This window comes from Amorphotheca resinae (assembly GCF_003019875.1).
Source record: "Amorphotheca resinae ATCC 22711 unplaced genomic scaffold M430scaffold_10, whole genome shotgun sequence".
NCBI classification, from domain to species: Eukaryota; Fungi; Ascomycota; class Leotiomycetes; order Helotiales; family Amorphothecaceae; genus Amorphotheca; species Amorphotheca resinae.
Window position 1 is genome coordinate 855,685 of NW_020194480.1, and position 9,558 is coordinate 865,242.

General features: G+C 51.4%; 5 protein-coding genes across 5 annotated transcripts in view; 2 read left to right on the forward strand and 3 right to left on the reverse strand.

The window, feature by feature from the left end:
* Positions 1–415: 415 nt before the first annotated feature.
* Positions 416–1,168, reverse strand: M430DRAFT_107503 (hypothetical protein; the record flags this gene model as incomplete). The annotated part of the gene is made up of 3 exons (XM_024861160.1): positions 416–827; positions 886–1,033; positions 1,090–1,168. The coding sequence occupies 3 exons, from the start codon at positions 1,166–1,168 to the stop codon at positions 416–418; spliced, it is 639 nt and encodes a 212-aa protein (XP_024718498.1).
* A 354-nt stretch (positions 1,169–1,522) lies between these two features.
* Positions 1,523–3,425, reverse strand: M430DRAFT_60715 (hypothetical protein; the record flags this gene model as incomplete). Its single annotated transcript, XM_024868875.1, has 3 exons — positions 1,523–3,138; positions 3,209–3,330; positions 3,417–3,425. The coding sequence occupies 3 exons, from the start codon at positions 3,423–3,425 to the stop codon at positions 1,662–1,664; spliced, it is 1,608 nt and encodes a 535-aa protein (XP_024718499.1). The 3' UTR covers positions 1,523–1,661.
* A 3,053-nt stretch (positions 3,426–6,478) lies between these two features.
* M430DRAFT_171902 (hypothetical protein) lies at positions 6,479–7,486 on the forward strand. The gene is made up of 2 exons (XM_024863618.1): positions 6,479–7,030; positions 7,102–7,486. Exons 1-2 carry the CDS (start codon positions 6,712–6,714, stop codon positions 7,305–7,307), a joined length of 525 nt encoding a protein of 174 aa, XP_024718500.1. The 5' UTR covers positions 6,479–6,711; the 3' UTR covers positions 7,308–7,486.
* A 191-nt stretch (positions 7,487–7,677) lies between these two features.
* On the forward strand, positions 7,678–8,643 carry M430DRAFT_79040 (hypothetical protein; the record flags this gene model as incomplete). The annotated part of the gene is made up of 1 exon (XM_024869583.1): positions 7,678–8,643. A coding segment is annotated over one exon (966 nt), but the record flags the coding sequence as incomplete, so codon positions are not given.
* Positions 8,644–9,261: 618 nt separating this feature from the next.
* Positions 9,262–9,558, reverse strand: part of M430DRAFT_270280 (glycoside hydrolase family 55 protein) — a gene marked incomplete at its 5' end in the record, with an annotated part of 3,066 nt that continues 2,769 nt past the window's right edge. Inside the window, one exon of the mRNA XM_024865503.1 lies at positions 9,262–9,515. Within this exon, the coding sequence (XP_024718502.1) occupies positions 9,319–9,515 (197 nt within the window). The 3' untranslated portion in view covers positions 9,262–9,318. The remainder of the gene's footprint in view (positions 9,516–9,558) is intronic.

Genomic DNA, 9,558 nt, shown 5'->3' on the forward strand with positions numbered 1-9,558 from the left:
GCTCTACCTAATGAGGACTCGATAGAGAAGATGAAGTGCTATGGTGGAGTTTCTAATCGGTCAATGTATGGTGCTTGAAACTCACTCGTGAAAACCTAGGAGAGAGAGTGGCCCAGGCAGACGGGAAGTTCGTATCTCTCACGTGATAATAAAAGCTACAGTACTACCTAAGGTACTGCGAGATCCCAATGGCGGAGATCGTTGGATAGATAGGTAGGTAGGTAAAGCACTTGATCTCCTTACAGACCACTCTTTTCCGGGTGCTCCATTCGGTATCTCGCATTAGTAGCAGCGCGAACTCTAACACTGTTAGACACGCCTCAATCAATAAATAGGCTGACTCGAGAAGGATCATAAATCTTCATTCATCCAATATAAAAAGAAAACATTGACGCCGAACCCCAGCACACAGTGTCTAATTATCCCCCGCAATATCCGCAATCGTACCTAACCTCCTCCCCGACTGCGGCGCCGTCTTTCCCGCTGCCGTCTTGCCCGCTGACGTCGGGGCACTTCCAGCCGACTGATCGGGTCGATTCTTATTAAACGGCGAGTTCTCCGCCGCGGCGTACGCATCCAGACTAAACAACGACGTGAAGTACAAGCCGAAGAACGTTATGATCGCATCGAAGACTGTGTGGATATCGAGCGGTTGGCTGACGGACGGAGCGCCGCCGAGCGTGCGGCCGGGTGTCGAGTAGAGGGGCGTGGCGGCAGCGCCGGCGAGCTTGACGGCGTTTTCAACAGCGGAGGTGAGTTTGTGTGAGTCGGCGCCCTTGATGGTTTCGATTACGGAGCCGGAGCGGAAGATGAGGAAGGTGGGCATTCTGCGGGATGGGTTAGCTAGGTCTGGTTTCTTGATTTCCGTGGACCCGGGGAGCGTACGCTCGGATGCCATATTTCTGGGCGATGGCTTGCTGGTTATCGACGTTTACTTTGGTGAAGGTGATTTTATTGGGCTTGGAGTGTTTCGCGGAGAGAGACTCGAAGGTGGGAGAGATGACTTTGCAGGGTCCGCACCAGTCGGCGTAGACTGTTCTCTGGATTAGCATTGCTGACAGGGCGGAAAAGAGCTGAGGGAGAACAAACAATCAGTCACCACGATAGTGGAGGAGCTGAGGAGCCTGCTAAACTCCACAGATGAAGAGACGTTGATTGTAGGAGACATTTTAAGGTGATGATGGATGTTGAGACGTGGTGTTGTGGAGGATGTGGAGTGGATGGAAGCTCACGGCGATCAGCCCGCCGTCAGCAGTCTAGTGCGCGGATTCGTTATCGCCGATCACCGATTACCTACGCCCTGCATAAATGTGCCACTACAACTTATCCGTATCCTGCCCACAAAGCTGCATTTCTTACCTATAGAACATCAAACTACGCCACGGGGAGAGATACAGATGGACAGGACGGGAGAATAGTGCACGAGTCTCTATGGGTAAGGCTTAGCTTACAGGTTTCTTCTCGAAACGGATACAAATACACAGAAAGCAAAAATGGCATTACGGTTGTGGATAGCGAAGTTGGGAAAATATATTACATTTATTTGATTTTCATTTCCTGATCGTGAATTCCACCTGCTCCGTAATGGAGGCATGGATTGCGAGTCTATCGCTACCAAGTTTCCTTCCTCAGCTGACCTGACATCGAGCCACGGGTTTCGCCTATGATCTATCCAGCTCATAATGTAAATACAGAGAATTTGATTTCGCCGAATCTGCAGGGGCGGCATTTGGTTTGTTTTGCGGTAGTGTAATGTCGAGTTTCTCTTCTTCAACCGCTGGAGTTGGTACTGGTGCGGGTGAAGGTTGAGGTTCTTTCAAGCCGCCTTCGCTCCCGACAATGGCGGGTGTGGAGAGAGTGGATTTCAGATCGATTTCGCTTCCGTTGATCGAAGGCGTCGAGGATATCTGAGCCCTATTTGAATCCTTGTCGAGATGATTGTTGACTCGTCGATGGTGTTCCTGCGACATCTTCAACGCAGAATCAACCTCATCAGTCAGTTTAGTGATCTCGGCTTCTAGGATCTCATCCTTCGACATTCCTTTCCGCTCGTCCTGTAACAGGGCTGCTTCCTTCTCTCTGGTATCCCCACCAACTTGTCGCCATAACGCTTCCAGTTCATCCAGCCAACCTAGGGCTTCCGCAAGCCGCCGAACACCGGTATCACAATCGCCCAGAATCACCACATCATCCGGACGACTTCCAAAATCTCCCACCTTCTCCAGATTGAATAGTACTCTAGGGGTTCCTTCCCTTGCAAACGAAGGTAGACTGGCGAACGGTTGCACGGTCAAGCTTGTGCCCATAACAATAACCAGATCCGCCGTCTCAGGCACGTGCCGGTTATCGAAAAACGACGCTGGGAGGGCCTCTCCGAAGAACACAATATCCGGCTTAACCAGACCATTACACTGCGGGTCAAGACAATTGGGGACCTCCCCGGCATCCACGGCCTCCTTCATCAGATCAGCCGGATACTCGGTCTTGCAATCAATACATCGCTGAGTTGCGAAACTGCCGTGTGCTTCCACGATCTTCTCGGCCGGTACACCAGCTCGTCGCTCCAGACAGTCGATGTTCTGCGTGAACAGCATCTGGAGCATGTGCTTTTTATGCAGCAAGGCGATAAAAGCGTGCGAGATGGTTGGGTAGAACTTCCCGGGGTACAACTCCTTTGCCAGCATGTAGAAGGGATTGGGATTCTGGCGGAAATAGGAGATGTCAAACACGGCTTCTGCATAGGGGAGATCCAGACGCGCAAGGTTGGCGTAGAGGCCGGTCTCTGGGGATCTGAAGTCCGGGATGCCTGCGCTGGTGGAGATACCGGCGCCTGTCATGACCACGATTCGTTTTGGAGGGGCGCTCTCCTGCTTGATGAAATCGGCAACGGCATCAAGGCTTCGTGCCGAGAGCGTGTGGGGCGGGGCATGGGGATCGATCTGTTGGTGAGAGTTCTCTTGGCCCATCTTGTCCCGTTTACTGCGGCCTTGGCCTTTGGAGTGGCGAGGTCTGTGTCGCCGACCTATGGTGGGCAGTGGTGGTAAGGGGGGAGACTTGTAGTGAAGGAGGAGCTCGATAAAGGAGAGTGAAGGAGAAAGAGGGAAGTCAAGAAATGAAGTTGTTGGCTGGGGAGGAGTACTTGTATAAGGTATGCAGCCTTGTGGAGGAGGGGTGCTCCATGCAAAGGCTCTCTCGCGTCATCCCGCACTTGACGTTTCCTTGCTGACTCAGCAACAGGACTTGTTGCTTCTTCTCGCCTGAGGCTTGCATTACTACCGATGTTTTCTTTTTCTGGTTTTGCGACGTGCAACAAAATCTGGGAGCATATAACTGTATCACATAGGTAGATTGTATGAGCTCCGACGTGCAACAGGACCTGAGACCATCACATGTCAGTTGATTAACCTGTTACTTACCGCCCCCATAAGGTACCTGTGTATCCGTGTTAAGGTGGTTGTCCGGGTGTATTATGTAATCAGCACCTCGACAACCTCCGCCCTCCAAGGCCCCGAGCACGTCGCATCCAAGTCTCCTTTTAGCACTCCCTGACCTGCAGATTTGCGATGTGCAACAAAACTATATTTCTGTCGCCTATCAAGTAAGGTGGTTATGTAATCAGACAGCCCACCCGAGCCCTTTTTCTTGACATTTCGTGAGCTGCAGATTCGCGATGTGCAACAAAACTCAGGAATCGCAGTTCAGCCGCCTATGGGGCCAATCAGGTAATCAGACACCCTCTCAGAAACCTTGACACCCCTGTGCATATATCCAAGTGGTTTCTTGACATTTCGTGAGCTGCATATTTGCGACGTGCAACAAAACTTATTTTGGGAACGATTTCAGCCACTCAGTAAGGGATTATATAATCAGACAACCCTCACCAACATCTGGATATGCACGGGGTGCAACTCTGCGATGTGCAACAAAACCTCGTCGCACAGTAAGTACATATGTACGGACCTTACCTAACAATAATCTCCCTTTTCATCCTACAAATAGACCGCGCATACACCAATCAACCCGCCCCCGCCCGCCCAACCACAGCCAGCCGTACCGCTACCAGGCGCACCCCCCGCGACTCTCAGTGACCTGCAGCTGCGACGTGCAACAAAACCTCGCGGATTCCTCTGGCCCCTCGCCTAAGCGGGCGCCACCCGACGGGGATCTCGTGCATCATCTGCAGGTGATTGAAGTTGCGATGTGCAACAAAACTTGGTGTTCATTTTTTCATCTTGCACAGGTCACGCGGGGGCTGGGAGGGCGATACCTAATTGATGGCATCGTGATCGTGGTCGGAGTTAGGGGGCTTCGGGGTTTGGAAGGGATGGATGATGGATGGATGGGGGGCTTGAGGATCGTAGATGCGAGCACACGTGTTTGTCTCATTGCACGTAGATCTCTGGGTAGGTGATCTCCCTTACTCCCAGCCATGCATCCACCTGAAAGGCTGGTCTGCGAGGGATAGTCACGTGGCATTCGGCTCGTGATGTGGGAAGGAGAGAAGTTTTGTTGCACATCGCATCCGTGGCAATCTCGGAAGCATCAATGTTGGCTTTGATGGCGTTGAGATTAGCATCACGTGTTGCTAGAGGGGATGTTTTGTTGCATATCGCATCAGCGCTCGTCCTCTGGACGTCTGCTTTGATGGCAATGAGATTAGCATCACGTGATAATGCCACCCATTTCTCCCACCTTGGTGAACTAGAAGCGCCTCCTCTCGCGCATTAGGAACTTGGACGGCAAGTATCTTTACCTTGGCCGTGAGTGATATCGAAGGAGCGAGGGTATTTATCCGCGGCATGAGAGACGAGGCAGGGTCGCGCGGACAGGCAGAGATGCGGCGGTCTTGAAGCAGAGCGCGTTTGAGCGTGCGGCTACGTAGCGGGCTGGCCGGGGAGAAGGAAAATCAGACGGGAGTGTTCTGCAACTGATGAGAAGTCGAGAATAGAAGAGATGGATTTCGAAAGATGGCGGAGGAGGGCGCGGGATTGGTCTGCGGCGAGTGCGAGGCTGAGCGGGATTATAATTAGAAGGACGGATGGCGAGGACTAGGGAAAAGAAATCACTCTTTCTGATGCTATTATTGCGATTCTTGTTCTGCCCTGAACCGTCTCATCTCTCCTGAGGATCTACGTCTTAATGCCTTCTATCTCATCCCATGTCTGCGCGCCTGCTCACACCGCCGATGGTTCATGACCACGACACGATGGCCCGTACGTGGCGTCTCATATCTGGGATGGCCATACTTCTACTGTTCTACAGTAGCTGGCGATGGACCCCCAATGACCATATCCAACCGTCTTATCGATAATGGATCAATGGTAACCCGCTCCGCATTCCAGAATCCTCATCCGAATCACGGTTCCACGAGATCGCCATCTGGAGTAAAATCTGGGGGCCCGAGATGCGTCCGGCACCAGAGGAAAATCTCATCTCAAATTTTCCGCGCCATGCCCGGGAGAGCCTAGTGTGCAAATAGTGTTTTGATCCCCTTACCGTAGTTGTATGCGTCGGCTGAAATGGGAGGATCCTATTGGGTGCTAGTACTTTTAGAGTAGGGGCTGGCATCTGTATCAGGTAAGGCGTGAAGTATAAAAATCAGGAACCGCGGCAGCTAAATCGAGCCCTACGCGGCTCCACCTATCAAATGCGGGAAGTTATGCAGCCTGGTTGTTCAGGCATAAAGTCAATTCAGGCACCACGGCAGTCGTCGGGGCCCAAAGAACAAAGAATTCAACTCAGAACTCAAGACTCAGAACTCAAAACTCAGGGGCTGATTGTTTCCGTTGACCCTTGGGATGGATGCAGTAATCTATTCTATTATTATTAGTATTATCTTTATTATTTAAGCCATTTATTTCAATTTTATTCTCTATTCTTCTCTTTCATTCCTTTGTCCTATATGTACTAGCGGGACCTGACCTTACGTACTCATCCGGGCGACGCTAATTTCCAGCTCATCAATCCTCCTGCGCCTCTTCTTGTTTCTTCCTCCAATTCACTCCTTCACATCCATCCATCCCCACCAGACTTCGTTGGCAAAGTCTCGCTCTCACCAGCTTCATCGCTCGTCTCTCGAATATCCAATATCGAATCTCGAATCTCGAATATACGCCAGCTCGTATACTCATCACACTCCTTGAAACTCCCAACAGAACCACGTCCAAGATGCATCTTCCATCCATCATCACTCTCTTGCTCCTCCCGCTGCTCGCAGCTGCGTCAGTCACATCCACCGCTCTCATGACCAAGACTATCACCGTCTCGCAAGTCTTCTCCGTCACTGCCACCTACCACGCATACAGCGGCAACGGCACCACTGCGAGTGCCGGGCCTACCGCCATCCTGGGGACGGGCACCGGATCCGGAGCCATCACCACCCCCAGCCCGGTCACCATTGGGAGCGGCAGCGGCTCGTCGCCTTCCCCCTCGCCGTCTCCCTCCACCCAGACTCCGACCTTCTCGGGAGCTGCCTCATCGCTCAACCCGATGTATGTGGGAAGCGCGGGGATGTTGATCATGGCTGCGGCCGCGCTCCTATAATTCGATGAAGAAGCGTCTGGTGCCGGTGTTTGCGTCCCATTTCATGCCATTTGTGACGGACCAGCGCTGACGGATGCTGGGTGCAACGACAACTTCTACCCCAGCATTCCATCTTGACGAATCCTTGGATGCGACATCAACTCTCCCTTTTTTCTTCCGAACTCTCCGATGCGAACATCTCCCCAACTTCTTTACGGGTCACCTCTCATCCTCTTGGGAGGTCGACATTTACGGCTTGACGAATTTGACACGTACTTCCAATGCATACGCGATCCACACGACATGCCTACTTTACCAGTTATCTTAATTTCTTGGGATGCTCGTCATCCTCGCCTTTTTTTTCGATTCGCCTATACCCATTTTGTTTCATTCTCTGTACCTGCTTGCCTGGTGCCCTGGGGTCGGGGACGTGGCATCCGGATAATACGACGATCTCCTGTGTTTGGTGTTTTTCTGCGTACAACTTGTTGTATGCTGTTTTGGCTTGGTATGAGGAGATCGCCTGGTGTTTGTCGATGCTGTCGATACTTGAGCAGTCGGCTTACTTCTTGTCGGTAGTGCAGGGGTTGTTGTTTGTGGAAAGCGTGGACATGGCTGGTGCCAGTCCTCCCGTTGTATACTCGCCGCTGAACGGCTTGACAACTTGGATGCATCCTCCTTTTTTCCTTTGTTTCGCGACACCCTTGCTTTTTGTGAGGAGTTCTAGTGGGTGGCAGCCCAGCGGGGAGACGGAAAAAAGGTGCATATTGTTTGGAAGTCGTTGATAAATAACTAAATAAAAAGGTGTTGAAAATATTCTCTCTGCTCCTATCTTGATCTTTCATGAACTTTTTTGTTGTATCGGATGATCATTCATGATTAGCATGTCATGTTCATCTTTGCGTTCTTGTGATTGATGGATGTGGGAAAGTGTCACCAGCGCTCCTTCTGCAAGGGATTCACCATAAGGTAAGTAGCACCTTATATAAGAGACACTTCTCTTCATTTCTTCTCCATCCAACTTCTTCACCTTCATCCCTCAAAATGAAACTCCTCTTCAGCAGTCTCCTGCTGCTCCCGCTCCTCATCTGCAGCGCACTCTCAGCGTCCAGCTGCAGCACCAACCTCATGACGGCAACGCAGACGGTAACCAGTCCCGTGGCTATCAACACCTCCCCTCTGGACCCCTACCAGAACATCAAGCTCTCGGCCGTCAACCGCACAGCTTGGGAGCAATACTACTTCGACAGCGTTTCTGCCGATGGCAGCGCCGGCATTGCCATCAACTTCATCCGTGACGCCTCACTCGCTTCTCTCGCCCGCGGCGTCCTGCGCGTCCGAGTCGATGCTGTGTGGCCCAATGGGACGAAGTGGACGACTAATATCTTCGTGAACGAGTCCTGCGTGACGACCTGCGCGCTCGCAACGACCGGGCTCTGGGCCACTGCATGGCAAGGAATCGCCTTCCAGTTCAACATCTCCCAGAATCTGACGACTGCCTCGCTCTCCCTCACCGGCCCAAACGTCCAAGGAACGTGGGACATCCGCTCCCTGACCCCTCCCAGGACTCCAGATGGGAGTATCTATCCCTCTCCCCACGCCGATGTGCAATTCGCGCCCTTGCTCTACTGGAACGAAGCCATTCCCCTGGGCAAGGTGACTGCAGACCTGGTCATCGCCGGCACATCGCTCACGTTCACGGGCTACGGCGGACATGATCGCAACTGGGCGCCCTTCAACTGGGACTCCATCGCCAAATCCTGGTACTGGCTCCGCGGGATCGCCGGGCCCTACTCCTTCGTCTTCTGGAGCTTCACCTCTGCCGTCGACAACACGACCTATACCTCTGCCTTTGTCTCGGAAAATGGGACCGAGATCTTCGCCACGAGGAATTCTCAGGCGTCTGATACAGCGGCGTATGCGACACTTGCTTTATCCTATGGAGGCAAAGTCCACGGCACGTTCGCGGATACTTCTACGGGGATGACGATCAACATGGTCGAAGCTGGCGGAGGTACGCATTGGAGGTTTTCCGCACAGCATACCAATATCGCGTTTGAAACCGAGCATGGTACGTATGCTGCCTACTCACGCTTCGTGGATGGCATCAGTGGGGGGTTGGTCGGGGAAGAGGTCTACGGAGGAGTCTCGATCAGCGAGCAGAGTGTTATCGTTATGCCGGGTGTGCCTGTATGAATGAATCATGGGAGGTGTATATTAGATCGCTCTTCTCCTATATCTGGAGCAGTACCTAAGTAACGATGTGCTTGAAATTTTTCTTTCTATTCCTCCTTGCAAGTCCTCGGGTTTTTCTTCGCGAAGGAAGTTCTAAATCCTGGATGATGATGATTAACAGCTGTATCACTTCTCGACCCTTCCCCCTGAATTCTCCTCAATCGAAGCGAAAAATTGCCAATAACGGTATTAGGACAGTCACTTACCCCCCTCCAAAAAAAGAAAGCATATTATTAACAAACAAACGTAAACTTTATGATTATCATCCGCTAACATTGGAAGCTGCCACGTCTAATCATTAATGTTTTCCTGGGCAAATCCTCCTAGATTTATCTGGTATACCTTGAGCTAAAGCTTCCTTACCTTAGCTACCTTATACGCTGTATATATAATAAGGTAGTGGCTTATCAAAAGTCTAGGATGCGATATTACAAAAGGGCAACAGCATTTAATCAACACACTTCACTCTCAAGCAAAAAAAAGCTTTACTCCATTATAAAAGGTTCCTAGACATACAATACATACATACAACACGCCATACGAGTCTGCTCTCCTAGACTCCTAATCACTCTTAAACAGCGCAACTGTATCCGGGAAGACATTTACATTCGGCGCATAGTGCACCATACTTAGACCGTCTCGGGACAGCATGCATGTGGCTCCGACAGTGTTGAGATTATAGATGTTGATGTTGCTGCTTTGCTCGATGCTGAAGATCCTCGCTTGGCATACTTCGCCGTTTCCGACTTGGGAGCAGACTGTGTGTTTTTATGTCATCTATTGGTTTCTCACTTACGGAAA

Bases quoted from the DNA above. Each gene is read 5' to 3' on its own strand.
- M430DRAFT_171902 (XM_024863618.1), top strand. From the start codon at position 6,712: ATGCGAACATCTCCCCAACTTCTTTACGGGTCACCTCTCATCCTCTTG. The intron at 7,031-7,101 runs GTATGAGGAGAT...TCTTGTCGGTAG, and splicing joins TTGTATGCTGTTTTGGCTTG to TGCAGGGGTTGTTGTTTGTG.